This window comes from Semicossyphus pulcher, unplaced genomic scaffold (genome assembly GCF_022749685.1).
Source record: "Semicossyphus pulcher isolate SPU_LCO1_2020_fin unplaced genomic scaffold, fSemPul1.0.p SCAF_11, whole genome shotgun sequence".
Classification (NCBI taxonomy): domain Eukaryota; kingdom Metazoa; phylum Chordata; class Actinopteri; order Labriformes; family Labridae; genus Semicossyphus; species Semicossyphus pulcher.
Window position 1 is genome coordinate 17,461,611 of NW_027211615.1, and position 15,890 is coordinate 17,477,500.

The 15,890-nt window shown below is 43.5% G+C and overlaps 1 protein-coding gene across 1 annotated transcript in view; it reads left to right on the plus strand.

Moving 5' to 3' along the window:
• LOC138613419 (MAM domain-containing glycosylphosphatidylinositol anchor protein 2-like) overlaps nucleotides 1-15,890 on the plus strand; it is a 194,982-nt gene that overhangs the window by 116,241 nt on the left and 62,851 nt on the right. Inside the window, exon 9 of the mRNA XM_069687090.1 lies at nucleotides 14,109-14,429. Within this exon, the coding sequence (XP_069543191.1) occupies nucleotides 14,109-14,429 (321 nt within the window). The remainder of the gene's footprint in view (nucleotides 1-14,108; nucleotides 14,430-15,890) is intronic.

Sequence of the window (15,890 nt, forward strand, 5' to 3'; positions counted from 1 at the left end):
GCACCACAGCAAGGAGTCATGAAGTAGTGACACAGTGAGTCAAAAATCTGTTTAAAGAGGCATCAATTGATATTTTGTCCCACCCATAGTGGGCACAGGCCCATATGTAGTACAATGAAATGTTTATCTGTCTTTTTAGAAGAGTACTTTCCTTCTCCTTAGGTTAGTTATGTTAGGTAAGGTCAGACTGTGACATTTGGAAACGGCAGCAATAATGTGAAATAAGACGAGGTTGTAAGAAAAGTACATATTCCTTTAAATGCTCAGTTCACCCAGATCTTAAGGATATAATCACGAAGATCTCAGTTTCCTTCTCTTTGGCGACACCTATGGCGATAAACGGTAATTGCGGGAGCACGCTTCCCAGACTTCCAGACAGTGTTGCATGTGTGACGTCCACGGTTGGCTCCGGTTGTAACTTTTGATTTTCCTCGCTGACGGTCGCTTTCCTTTTTAGACTGTTTGCTTCATCTGAGCGTCCAGTTTATTTCTTTTTCTTTGGATTTTCACTTATTTTTGAAGTTGTATCTGTAGTCATCCATCTTTTCTTTGTTTGTTCAGCCATAGTAGATTACTGATTACTCGCAACACTTGCAGAGACCGGAAAAGCAGCCGCTTAGCTCCACCTACCCTCTCTGGCAGACCAACCACTGCGGGGTGATGGAAAACGCGTCACTAACTGGGCGCCGCTTGTGATTTTTTCCATGAAGTCGTCACTGACACCCAGTCCATAATAATACTATATACTGCAACTGCAAAGGCTTTAATCAGTGGGCCATAGGCTCAATCATCATTGTGTTACTTCATTCGGTGATAGATAGTGACTTAACAGACATTTATTTACATGAAAATCTTCCAGATTATCACTTTAAGAAACATGAGTTTGCCCACTAGTCCTTGCTTTTAAAGCAATGCAGATGATTTTGGTTTCATATTTTTTAAGTACATAAATTTGCCGTTGAGAATTCTGCACTTCAACATAACAGAAGTGGATAGACACAACACTTCTGACACATTCATAACACATTTTATTCACCTTTGAAATTGATTTTGGGGAAAAAAGTTTCAGAAAATAGTCCCAAATGAAATATCAGTGTGACAGTAAATGACGCTGGAACATGTCTTGGGAGGGAAGGACTTATTTTGTCTGTTTTTCCAAAGCTTTAGTAGCACAAGTAAAACTCTCTCACTGCCATTGTGCTGTGATGTCTCGCACGTCTCACGGCCGAGACAAACTATGAGCAGAAATAAGCGAATCGATCTGCCGGATTTTTCTTTGTGCGTGTGATTTGGGTGAACTGACCCTTTAAGCCCTGGAGCGTTTCGACGGTATAGGAATGCTTATATGTCTTCTTCTGTCCCAGACTAAGCATGTCCAAGAACCACTGTCTCTACTGTAACGTCTGCTTCCCGCTCTAAATTAGATTACAGCACAATCAAAACTCTGTTTCAATGATGCGTTCGATTGGATCCCGTGAACCAAAGCTGACTCCACCAGCCCGACTAATCAGAGACTAAACATCCATCGTCCTCCCATCTAATTGGCTGCTTCCACCACTCTTCCAACTAACGTTTGCCTACATGTGTACAGCATGTTAATAACATAACATACCAGTCCACCCTGTCTACTGAGCTGCATCATTGTAGTTTCAATCATGGCATGATGAGTAATGTTACAGCTGCGGTTTGATACTCTGAAGCCTCATGGTTCGTGACAGAAGACGGCAAGACGTAGGTGCTTGGATAATAAAATCAGTGTTCTTTCTTTTAAAGAATAATGACAAGATAAAATCTGCCGTCACGCATCAACTTTTCTGTCTGTTGTTTTAACATCAATCACCCCTCTCGCTGTCAGATTTTGGAAGAAAGAAGCCGTCACTGGCAACAAAAGAGAGCCTGACTTTTAGAGATTGGCACATTTAGAACGGTTAACAATACGTTTTGTACTCTTCACTTCCTGCAGGCTCTTTAATATACGATGGGTGAGGAGACAAAACGGGAACGCTTCTGTTCTTTAACTGTAATCTGCACTGTGAGGTCAATCGGCGACTATTAAATGTGTGGACGCAATATAGCCCGTCAGAGGGGCTGTGACCCGATCGACTCCACGCCCGGGAGACGGCTAATCGGGAGACACCTGCTTGCCGCCCTCTCATCCCAAATTCCAGGATCTTCAATGTTGGGGATTCCCGTGTGTTGGTGCTGCTGCTGTTGCAGGAGATATCTGCTCTTGCTTTGCTTACACTGCCGTGTGTTTGCTACTGATAAGTGACTTTTAGGTGCTGTTTTGCAACTTGTGACTGGGTTCATAGCGACCTTTTTTTCCCCGCTTTTACACACACATCTACAGGCATATTTGCACACTCCCGCACCTTCAGCTCCTCTCGCGGCTTGTTTTTCTATCGCGCACACACACACACACACACGCACACCTCGCTGCCACTCACAGTGTGAACATGAAAGCAGCGCGCAGACCTTGGGTGCATAATTATTGTTAGATAATCCTTTGATAATCCCTGCGCTATAAAACAGTGGGATCAATCGCACCTGCCAAGATTGTTTCCTCATTATCTTTTAAGTAGTGCAGTCTCTTCTTTTGGAGTGCCTGGGCGATGCCGATGCATTAACACAGACCCGCTAATGTGTAAAAAAAAAAAAGACAACTCTTTGACTGAGGAAATAAGTGAGGAAATGACTGAGTCTATTGTGATCATGGGAAATGAGGTTCTTAAGGCTCAGATGTGATTACTTTTTAAGCTTTCATTGTTCCAGTCAGATGGGTGCGTATGAAACATTATGAAAGTGTTGCACTGTGATAGAGCTGTTCCTGTCACAGGACATAAGATATTGAATTTTGCTTCTGCCAGTTACAATCCCCGCTGCTCTACCTGGATGTGACTGGGATGTTTTTCTGCAGAACGCCTGCTACATGTGCCGCTTCTTTCAGTTTGATTTATGCCACAAATCAGACGAGTGTCTTCACTGAGCTTGCACTGTATCGCGTCGGGATATTAAAGCGCCCTGCGCCTCTGCCTCGCCGTGCGCCTGCAGCCTGTTTTGGGGTGAATAAGCCCTGTTTTTGTTCTCCTGAAGAGAGAGAAAGCCCAAGCTGCAATTAGAAGCCTTAATAGAAGCGTTTAGAGAAGATTACGCTGCAGGTCTGCCAGGGTTTCGTGCTGGGGAAGTGGTTGGAAAGCGATCGAGCCTAAAGTGTCTCTAGTCTGAACACTTTGGAGCTCGCTGGCTCTTCCAGGATTGGCTCCCGTTCCAGATTCCAAACCCGAGCTTAGCCCCGTCCTGCAGCAGCGTCTTATAAAAGAGAATATTTATCATCTTCCATTCTTTCAACTTGTGATGAGCGCAGCCGTCGTGATATCTCCCTTTTGGAAAAGCAGCACTAATATTTACTATCATGACACGCTCATTAAATAAGTAACGTCTCTCCTCGTCCCAGAGATTGCACAGCTATTGCTTATTCATGAGCGTGGTCAGGAATTGAGGACACACTTCCCCTTTAGATATAAAAGCACAAGACACAGGAGCAGAAAAGAGTTACGAGCATTAGTGTGAAACATCCCATAAACTTCTAACAAGAAGTAGCGTATTAATCCTCTCATTAGTCCGTCTGTTGTGGGTGTGTCTGGCTAGTTTATTATGAATCTTGTAATTATTGACATTCTCCGGCTTGAATGTGACATGACTTCAGATTGGAACTACCTCCGGGACCATCTTGGAGATAAAATTTTAATAGCATGTCGAGTTATTACAGATGGAGTCGTGACATTTAAAGCCAGTTTTGAATTCACAGAGCTGATACCCGCTCATTGCACTCGCCGTGTTATAATTACCATAAACACGGGATTCGACCCTCTTGGTCGTCCTTTAAACAGGCGGGAAAAGTCTCTGTTGTTACTTCTTAGCACCGGCGCACGACAGAAGCTCATCCGCAGTCTGATTGATGATCACAAAGCATTAAAGTTGAAAGTCACCTCTCTCTTCTAGCGGGGGAGATAAATCCTTCCTTGATGAGTCGCTCAATTAGCATCCTGCTCACACCTGAAACTCTGGCACCACCCAGTTGTTCTGTCAATCTCAGGAATCACTGCAGTTAATGAATTAAGCAAATCAATTAAGTGCTCAGTTGATTAAAAAATGAGCTGGTTTAATAAATGCAATTGAACAAGCTCTTTTTTCCCCCCAAAGGAATTTGAGTCATCTGAAGCTAGCGGCAGGCTCCCTCGTATCCGTCTCTCTGCGCTCTGTTTAACTCTGATTTGTCACGAGCCGCCATCATCCGAATGACACATGTGATCTTATAGGTACATCATGGCCGCTGGCTGTTGACTGCACCGATGTGCTTGTTTCAGCAACAAATTCACTGACCCTGATAAAAACAAACCTGCTCTGCATCATGACTCACCTACAGGGTGCAAAGGTTCAACTGCTGTTTGCTCACCGTGGGTGGAAACAAGTTGTTTGCTGCTTTTTTCCCTTCCTGTGTGGACATGTGGAGCTCTCACAGAGTGGGGCTGTTTGTTGATGTTGGTCAGATGTCCATTCTCTTTCATTGCTTTCCTGTGTGTGCTCTGTTTGTACAGTAGGAAGTCCAGCGGGTCCAACAACTTGGTAAACAAAACAAAAAATATATCCTGTCTGCAGGGTCTCCTACTTTTGTGTTTGCTTTTTGCCTTTTGGGCGGTAAATATCAATTATAGATTGACAACAACATTTACAACATGAGTTCCGTAGTATTTTCAGAAACATGCTTACCTGTCTTTTATTTCAGACAGATTAGCATAAACAGGCTTCTCTTCTGTAAACAGCAAATGTTGATTTGAGCAGTGTTGGGTAACGTTACTGATAAAAGTAACTTGTTTCATTACAAGATTACTGCCATTAAAAAGTAACTTGTTACTTTTCTTGTTATGTTTCGTTAGATTCATTTTACCTTACCAAAAATTAACCCCCCCTTTGTGACTTGTTACGCATGTTGCTTATATTGTCAGGACGGCGTGTAGCCTGCTGTACGTCTACCTGGATGTATAGACTGTCATTGCATAGCCTAGTTTACGGTTCATAATCTGTAACAGCCTAATAAAAGGAGTGACAGGCACAATATAACCTTTACAGCTCTTTATTATGCTAACAATCTGACAGTGAACTGGGCAGAGGCATACAGTATTAGACACAGCTGTTTCAATGAAAACAACACAGGCTCTTAGTCCCACCAGTGTAGTGGAGCTGTGTTTATCTGCAGATGCTTCTCCACATTTGAAGTAGAGCTCTCCACAGCTGACGAGCACTTATCCTCCAGACACAACTTACATTTCACTGTTATGTTGCTCTTGTCCCTTTCCCCCAAAAATCCAAAATAATGGGAATATTTCCACAAATGTAATCCTGTCCTCTCTGCCACCTTGCTCGTCGCTAGCTACGCAAACGCACTACCACAACTGTAGGTTGAGGAACAGAAACAGTATTACTTGAACTGCAGAACTAACGCGTTGCTCGTTTTAGCAACAGGTAATTAGTTTACTCTAACAGATTACTTTGTAACGTGTTGGCCCCAACACTGGATTTGAGGAACTGAAAAGCATCATTGAGCTAGCTAACAAAGCTAATACTAGTTGTTAAAAACACGAACAATGCTCAAGAGGACTTTTCACTGTTTCGTGTTTCCATGTTTGGCAGCTCTTTTTAAAACCAAACAAATTATATATTAAAGAGGACTAATACTTGATGGCTACATATGAAAACATGCTAAAAGATTGAGGCTAAAGCTAAAATTCCCAAATGTACATTAGCATAGTCTATGGACATAGATAGATAGATAGAAGTTGTAACAAAGTAGCTTGAGTGTAAACTTCCTCAAATGATTAAGAGCCAGTTCTAGTGCTAGCTTAAACGTTTACAGCATGAAGGACTAGCTTCTAGCAGTGATGGAATGCTGCACAGTAGTTGTAAATCTGTCAGTTGAAGTAATGTGTATCCCCACAGAATAATGCAGTTCTTATACTCCACAGGCAGTAACACAGTAGTAGTAGATATTCTTTTATGTAGGATGCTAGTTGGCCTCACATGCTAGCTAGATTGCTGCTTACTTTTTACCCATCTAACACAGTGTTAATTCCTTCCTCACACTTTTGCTCTCACTGAACCTCTGTGGCTAAAAATAACACCATCCTTCAAACTATTTAAGTGACAAGTATACTCCAGCTCCTACTACCGCTCCATGCACACTGCATCAACATGCAGATAGATCCAAAATGTGACAGGCCTGCCATGACTTATTATGTTCGCTAAGGCATGATTGGACAATCTCGGTTCAGGGTAGCGAACAGGCAGTAAGGTGGCATATGTGTCGGCAGTAATAAGACTGAAACACGCTGGAAATGCCACATGATTCATTCAAATCACTCTGCATTGAAAAGATGGTCAAGTCCAGTCATGGATTCAATGTATTCTACACAAATAAGACGTCAGGCTCATCCTGTTCTTATTTTTATTTAACCTTTATTGAGAGAGGCAATCTTATTGAGTCTCATTTTGAAGAGAGACCTTTGTCAGGATAACAGCAGCAACACAACACAAAGTCACAGGCAAACAAGACATTAAATACACCGACAAAGTAGAACATGAATCATAATATTGAGAAGTACAAAAGAGGCAAGTGTTAGTCAGATTCATAATACTTTGTGTTGTAACAAACCCACACAGATTAGCTCTCCAGCTATTGTAATAGTACATTAAAGCCCCTTATCCCTATTTAACCCTAACCTTAAGGGAATCAAGCTAGACAGCTTCCTGCTGTTGAGTTTGCCAGGTTTACACACAGAGAGCTGATTACATATGCACTCTAACCTTAAACCTGAAATTAAATATCTCTCATCACTCTTAGTTAAGAACTGTGAACTGGACCAAAATAATGTCATCTGAGACCTGTACAACCCGGCATTGGATAAGCATGGCAACAGGGTTCCAGAGACAGGCCCAGTGAGCTGTGAGCTGGGATGAAGAGGCCTAACAGCTGTCCCTTAGCTGGTAAGCTGTCCTGAGATATCTGCCATATGACAACAGAAGTTGCCACGCTCATGCCACATCTAGAATGATAAGCACATAACCACCTGGCAGCATCTGTCAGCACAACACCTGTGAGGCTTTCTTGGGAAGACCGTGGCTGCTGAAACTGTCGGAGTAACACAAAACTACCAGTTTGCAGTCGTATACATTTACAGAGGTCATGGGAATGTAAAAATGGAAATGTATAATGGAAATTGTCGCTACACTGTGACCAGTTCTCACTTTGTCCATAAAATATGTTAATAAGACTGGATAACTCTGCACATTAAGCCCAGCGTTCCTGCTTATATCCTCAGCTGCACAACCCGAAGTCATGCTTTATGGAGGTGGCCATCTGGGAAATCACCTCCCTGTCCAGCTGGGGAAACCTGGGAGGAACACATGAATAAGAAGCACTCTTCCCTCCCTCATTAAGTACTGCTGAGGCCCCTTGAGCGATGTACATAAACTCTGGTCCTTCCAGGGGAGTTGCTCACCACTTAGCAGTAGTAAAAGTGTAGGATTAGGAGGTGTGTATTTGTGCTAAACCGGGCAGCAGGCTTTCCTCCAACTCTGCCTGGTTGGGTAAATGTCAAAAGAAGAAACCAGAAGGGCAACATTAGAGAGAGAGCGCTGTGGCCACAAATCAAACTGCAGCCCTAGAGAGCTTTAGTATTGAAAGCCTGCTGCTCTGCAGACTCCGCCATGTGAATTCATGAGGGGCTTGTTTGATTGATCGCAGGATAAGTTGTAGAATCTCAGGGGAGCGGCAGAGAGATCAAAAAAACAAACACACAGTAGCGGTCTGGAGTGTGTCTCTGAAGTGTATCAATGCAAGCCAATTTTAACACATCTGTGGATATTTATTGCACTTCAGCAGCCCGGGGTACAGATGCATCTCCCTGTCACACACACACATGCACACAGATGCACAAACATGTCTGCAGTGGACCTACGGGACTGCTCTGTTCGTCCCCAGAGGCCCAGGACTCAGAGGAGCACAGAGTCCTGTCACATTGTGACCAACTCATTGGCCTCAAGCTGTCTAAACACACACACTCTCACACATACGGACACACACTCTGCAGGAGTTGCAGTAGTGGAGAGCCGAATGTTGCCATGGTGATGGGGAGTGATGTCACAGCTCTTACCCAAAAAAGGGGGCAGTGGGGATGTTGTTTATTCTCAAACATGTACGTGCGCACCGCTCTGGCTTCCATCGCTGTAAGAAAATCTAAAGTGTTAGATATTTCCACGTTTTGCAGTCAGCTCAGAGGCTCAGTCTTTACACTTGGAGGATCATAGCAGCTGAGGCCTCAGAGATGAGCAGGGCTGCTGACGCTGAACCAGTCCACTCCTTAATTTAGGCCCACAGAGTACAAAAGCTCCCACACACATAGAAACAGTGTTTTCAGTGAACAACAACAACCAGAAGCATCCCATCGAGGAACTGATTCAGGATCACAGCATGGTGTCACCCGTGGGCGAGAGCAGAAACACTCAGCTATACACACATATAACCGCCACATATAACTGCCTATGCGCACACTACACAAGCATACGCACACAGCGGGCATGCCCGGCAGGCATCACTGGCATTTGGATGGCTCTGGCACAATGAGAGCACAGTGAAGACCAGAAGCGGGCTCTCTGCCACACTGAGCATCTCAGTGGTCAGTCTCACACACAGAGGCAGGGTGTTCGCTGGGAAAGAGAGAGAATGAGATACAGAGTAAGCAAGAGAGAGGGATGAGGTAGTGTTTGTGTGCATGTACGCCTTTTTGTGTTTCCATCATGCTGCACAGGCAGACAATGGCAGCTGATGGCCGGTGTTCGTGCTGCCAAACCCAACTGTAATTGCCTGCCTAATCTGGGCAGTAGACAGTCCAGGTGTAATGATGGCAACTCAGTGAACACACCTCTCCTCCGCTCGGTAATGGATGCTTGCTGCTTCCCTCCTACATCGCTGCTGTCAATTCACCATTTCTCTGTTCGGACACAAGGAAACGTTGGGAAAAGTGGAGAAAATATGCTGCGGAAAGAAATGTGTCAGCCCTTGACACCTGGCCGCCTCGGTCGAGACGATGTGTGAATACCAATCAGTAGATGTATGAGAATTAAATGAGCGTCGGCGGTCATTGTCTCAGTCTGTGGAGTTAATTTCTGCTGCTTCTTTGGTAGCATTGCCAAGACTTATTGAGAATGTCTAGCCCTCATTATCTCATGCTAATGGATCCAACTTGTTTTTGCAGTACTGACTGAAAAGTTAAGCTAGCTGATCAGCAGCTTTACAAGTGCAATGGATGAGAAGACACTCAAAGAAGTTCCCATCATGATACAACGATTAATCAGTGGAGTATTCCCCATATACAGCAAAATGGGTTTAAAGCTGCTATGGACCTTATTTCTTTATGTGAACAGTGGATCCAATGAGAGCAGATGTGTGAAAGGGTGACCCTAACAATCACCCGACTACTGCTTATCTCTATGAAGCGTTTTAGTCTCTTTCAGCGTATTGTGTTGGTTGTACGACCCACAACCTTACCGTAATGGTACCCTCTCACCACTCTCATACATACACAAGCCACTGTCTTTTTTTAACCAAAAGGCTTTGATCAATCGACCCGCTGTACCCCAGTAAAGACAAGGTTAGCTACTAGCTAGTGAACATAGTGGAGCACCAAGCAGCTTAAGAGCCACATATTTCCTTAAGGAGTTGGAGGAGACCAAAACAGAGCTAAAAGGAGAATATAAGATTGAATCAATGACTTGGATTCATGAGAGGCTCACAAACATAACTCCCAACAATTGCTTATGTTGCTGCTAAAGCTTATGTTATCTTACAAGGAGTCGGCAGTGTGTTTCTGCTGTTGCCAAGTTACAAAAAAAACAAATGTTATGACTATAACTTCTGTTCCCTGAAGGAGAGGAACAAGTACAACACATATAGTATGCGATATCACGTGACGGCTAAAACGTATGTTATCTTACAAGGAGTTGGTTGATGTGTGTACAGGTTGTTTCTGCTGTTGCCAAGTGGACAAAAAACGGAAATGTTATGACTATAACTTCTGTTCCCTGAAGGAGGGGAACTTGGTACAACACACACAGTATGGGATGCCACGCAAGGGTGTGATATCACATACTATATATGTTGTATTTAGAGAGGGTTATTTTTCATTTTTGGCCCTATTTACAAACTTTTACAATTATTAGACACACCTGTTCTTCCCTCTGGATGAACACGTTCTCTCTTCATAAATTGGGGTTAACATTTAGCTAAATGTGCACTTGGTTTAGGTTTAAGTGAGGATGGGGTTTCGCACAACCTTGATATCAGTGCAGTATGTTGAGCTTTTCCTTGTTTTAACCAGTTTGCTTAATCTAAGATGTAGCCTTATGTACTGTAGTTTCAGCATTTACCTTTTGACTCCGGTGTTACGACAATAGAAGAAACCGACACTTGCAGAGTCAACATGGTGGTGGGATTGTTACCACTCACCCAGACAGAAATGGGGTCAAAAGAAATATAGTTGGACTCTGTTTCGTTTTCTGGATATTGCTGGTGATTTCATCACTGTGAAACTTCAATGTGGCTTGACTTCATTCCAGCTGCAGCATTGTTTGGGCAGAATGACAGTGATTCGAAAATCATCAGGGAAGCATGACATGGTTTCATCATTGCTGAGAAGATTTTCACTCCTCTACTCGGTGGCTGTAAACTATTTTTGCGAGCAGCGCTACAAAATTGACTTGGAGTGTGCTGATGATTTTCGCACAAAAATACACAACACAAAAGCACACGCACACACAGCACTCTAGGAGCTGGTGCCATTTGCCAGCTTTACTAATTAAACAAATTTACTTGGCCGGCATGCTTGAAGAGGAAACAGACTGCTTGATCCAACCTGCTACTTTTCCTGCTTTCCAAACATAGAACACACACACGCACACACTCACACACACAGAGGCGCATTAAAGGAAACCTGAGATTGTATCCAGCAATTTGGCACAGTGCACTTCCTTTATTATTCATTGTTCTCTTTCAGCCGGGCTCTAAAATGTTTGTTAATAAACAAAGGCAAAATATTTATTAGGTCATATTTTGCTACACGGCCTGCAATAATGCTATATCACCTCTGGGAGGGTTCTGTTGTAAATGCACTGAAGTGTACGCAGACGCTGTGCTGGGATTGATTAGCTGCGTGAGGAGGAGGGCAGAGAAGTAAAAAGCTGTGGAGAGGAGTCGTAATGATGCAAGGGATGGTGATAAGAGTTATGAATGCTGTAATGTCGGTGGTGAAGATCATCCTGGAAAAATGGTGTTGCGAGGAGGAGATGAGTATGTGATGTGATGATGAATATTATGATGCAAATGTGAGAATGGTGATGATAATACTGTGATGCTCATGATTGCAATCACTATGTTGACAATGATGATGGTGGTATCTTAGCAGGGTGATGCAATATAGCTGCTTGGGAAGATGTGGAGTAAATAGAAATTGTTTATAGCTGGGATCTATTGCCTTCTCATGAAGTGACTCGTTTCCACTGCAAGGACTTCTGTAGGGGACCGGGAACTATTTCAGGGACCTAATTTCAGCTAGAGGAACCACGTACGAAATGTAATTCCTTTACAAAGTGCTTTGTGTTATAACAGTCCCTGGCTTGTGGGGGGACTTATCATGTGTTCTGCAACTTCTGTGCAGCCTCATTCACAAAGTAAGCAAGTAAAGGGTGCTGCTAGAATCAATACCAGGCCACGGGTCCAACATTACTTATAGCAAGCTTTTAGAGTAACTTTAAAATAGAGCTGAGATCAACAGCAAATGAAGCAGCAAATGGGAGGTGGAGCAGCAATGAAGTCAGCACTTTTCAGTGACTCATTTCCACTGCAGGAAATTCTCAACTGGACCAGGAACTGTCTCATGAACCTAATTTTGGTTGGAGGAACAATCCACTTATGTTGTTCCTTTGCATAGTGCTTTGTGGCAGACAGTTTCTGGCTGAGGGGTGGGACTATTTGAGGGCCCAGGAACTATTAAGGTTTCGTGCCTATTGTCACAAATAAGTGCCTACTTATCTAGTGACTTGTTTCCACTGCAAGAAATTCTGAAGGGGACCAGGAACTGTTCCATGGACCTAATATTGATTGGATGAAGAATTCACTAGATTTAGTTCCTTTGCATAGTGCTTTGTGGTTTGGAGATAGGACTTAATGAAGGCTCAGGAACTATAGAGGTTTGGTGCTGATTTTCCAAACATGAAACTCATATCTCTGCCACTTCTGTACAGCCTCATTCACACAGTAAGCAACAACAGGGTGCTGCTAGTATCAGTACTAGGCCAAGGGTTGAACACTTGTTGTAGCAAGGTTTCAGAGTAGTTTTAAAACACACACTACACTCTGCCAATGAAAGGCGCCTGGTACTCCCATCACAACAGGGCCCTAAGTCACTGACAAGATTCTTACAATCTGTAGTCCCCCGGTGGTAGAATGAGTTACCAAACTCGATTTGGTCCGCAGAGTCCCTTTCAGCTTTAAGAAAAAGCTCTTTCATGAACACCTCTGACCTTAATGATATTGGTGCTATTGATGATGATGACATTGAGGATGTTTATGTTGAATAGGATATTCATGATGATGATGATGGCTATATTGACCTTGTTAATGATGATTAACAAAAACAAAATAATGGCACCTGTGTCCGATGGCACTTGAAGCTGTTTGTTGGCACTTACTGACTTTGTTCCCTCCTGTCTTTATTGTTGCTTGTGTTGTATTTACTCTCAGATCTACATCGCTTTGGACAAAAGTCTCTGCCAAATGAAATTGTAACATTGTAACATAAAAGATATGGCCAAGCTGAGATCAACACAAATGAGAGAGACAGGGAGGTGGAGCAGCAATTAAGTCCCTACTTATTTAGTGACTTGTTTCCACTGCAAGAAATTCTCAAGGGAGCTAGGAACTGTTTCATGGACCTAATTTTGGTTGGAGGGACAATCCACTTAATTGAGTGCCTTTGCATAGCGCTTTTTGGCAAAACAGTATTTGGCTTTGGGGTGGGACTTTTTGACGGCCCAGGTTTGGTTTGGCTATTGAGGTTTGGTACCTACTGGGGCTGATATTCCAAACACAAACCTCTGTACAGCCTCATTCGCACAGTAAGCAAGTAAAGGGTGCTGCTTGTATCAGTATAGGGCCAAGGAAATGATCTTGTATAATTTATCATCAGCCAGTGAGAGGGATAGGGAGGTGAAGCAGTAGTAAAGTAAACGTATCAAGTGACCAAATAAGTTAGCTTGTGGATTTAAAAGTTCCCAGCACACTTTGGAATTCATGCATGTTTATTAAAAAGTTTAAGAGATGCTTGTAAGTAGATGTTTTTACTGAGACTAGAGGGCTAGCTGTGTGGCCCTATTTATGCTAAGTTTTAATGCTAAGCTAAGCTTACCATCTGAAAGGTACCAGCTTTATATTAAATGTACAGATGTGAGATAATCTCAGCAAGCAACAGATGATCTATTTTGTCCTTACATGTGTTGATTGCATTGCCCACCTCTGCGAGTCTCTTTTGAAGAAGTTCATAAACTTCAAAGTCATTCAGATGTGCAAAGGGGACTTTAAGTTCCTAGTTTAGATCCTCAGTTTATTTCTTGAGACTCTTTGTACCTGGAAACTTTTGTTCAAATATGGCTTCTATTGGTAATTTTCTTTGACCGCTGGTCACAATGTGCATTTGCTTGTCAGCTCTTCATTGCATTGTCCATTGTTTGCCATTGCTTGATTGCATTTAACTTCCTCACTGCTGCCCTCTTTGACGGTGTTTCTTCAGGAACTTGCTTGGATCGTTCAGTCTCAGCTGTTTCCGCTGCTAATATCCGCATGGTCCTTCCATATAAGCTGTATGTTGCTGAGACTTAGCTTCATTGCCATTGCAACTTGGATGCTCATTCGCTTCCCCTCATACCTCCCACGCCACTTCTCCCCCCAGTCGACCATTTCCTCTTACCCCGCCTGCTGACTTTCTAGAGCCCCATATCAGTCCCTCCTCTGTTTTTCTCTTTCTTAGTTCCCCCCAACCTGACAGTCCCCCGGGGCAAGTCCCCCCTGGTGGCCCGAGAGGGTGACACAGTGGAGCTGGAGTGCCTTGTTTCAGGAAAGCCCAAGCCCATCATCCTGTGGTCGCGGGCCGATAAGGAGGCGCCTATGCCGGACGGCAGCATGCAGATGGAGAGCTACGACGGTGTGCTGCGTATTGTTAATGTGTCCAGGGAGATGACCGGCTCATACCGCTGCCAGACCAGCCAGTATAACGGGTTCAACGTGAAGCCGCGGGAGGCCGTCGTGGAGCTGATCGTACAATGTAAGTAGACTTTGCTTAATTTCGTCTATGTAAAGTGTCGATACTCGTGTGTTTAAATGCATGTTGCGGTATGTATGGTGCTTCTCTTGTCTCTGTGAGGGTTTTTCTGTGTATGCAGTGTAATTAATCTTCACGCCTTCAAGTCCAGTGTGACCAAAATGGAACATTCTTCTATTTCTTTCCTTCCACGCCCATCCAATTTCCTTCTGAAGGCTGTAAAATTAGTCCAATCCCCTGGTACCCAGAGCCAGGTCTGAGAGGAAACCGCTCTGACTCCACCTCTTACACTAAGAGGAGGACTTGATCTGCTGCTTGTGAAGCAAGCAGAACCAATACTTACAAAGGAGAAAAGCTCTGAATAGTTATAGCCACACTGTATGTTTATGCTCACGTTAGAGAAGACCTAAAGAATGTATACCTACCATATACTCAGGCACCGGACCCCCCATCCCCACTCATTGAGAAACTCTTTTCCTCCTTAAGATGTGACATTCAAAGATGGCTTAACAGCTAATTAGGGAGCGGCTAATTTATTCCCGCTAGTGTTCATTTTGTATTCATTTATGGAGATTTGAATGGAATATTTCGAACGTACGTCAGGGATTCAAAGCATTGTTGTCACTCATTCAAGAGCTGGGGATGTTTCTCTCGGAAAAGAACGGAAGACAGATAGAAAGGAAATGAAAGTGATCCGTGTGGGGTGCGCCCGTTCTTTGGCAAGTGATTATAGGAAATGGAAAAACCAAGTCTCATAGTCTCACTTGCCCATTGTTTTCATCATGGCCCACTTAGTTAATCCGTACATCCATCCGTTTCAATTTACGCTGATCTAGAAAGAACCTGTTTGACGGCGTGTCGCTCTTACACTACTTTCACACAGCATGAGGGCTAATTAACATACTTTACGCTGCCGGCCATCTTTAAAATGTCCTAATCAATGGTTTGCCGAACAAAAGAGGGCAGAAAAACATCCAGTCATGTGTGAAGTGCGAACAATAAAACAGTCCGCAGCTCAAACCAGGGTTTTGATTCAAGATGGACTTGTCACGCCCACAACCGTGTTTTTGATTGAAGAGGAACGGAAGCGGCCCCCGTTCCATCTGTGCCCACAAGGATTAGCACATAACTCTGCCCTCATTTTTTCCAAGAGTTTTATTGTACTCTTTGCTATGGCGTTCACGTTTCAGCTAAGCCGGTACCCACTGTGCTGTGGTAAGGGAATTAATGAAGTTTTGATGTGCTTTGAAGAAGACTGTGTTAAATTTTTTGGCTGAATTGATTATGATTATGCAGCGATGACAGCCCATATCAAAGGTTTGTGGCTTTGTAACGCACCAACGCTGACACCAAAAAGTAAACAAAGGATTTGGACTCTAAGACGCCGTTCATTAATTAGCAACACTGCGCGGCTCTGCTGCCTCGTGCAAAGAGGGTGTGGTGTGATGGAGGCAATATGTTGAA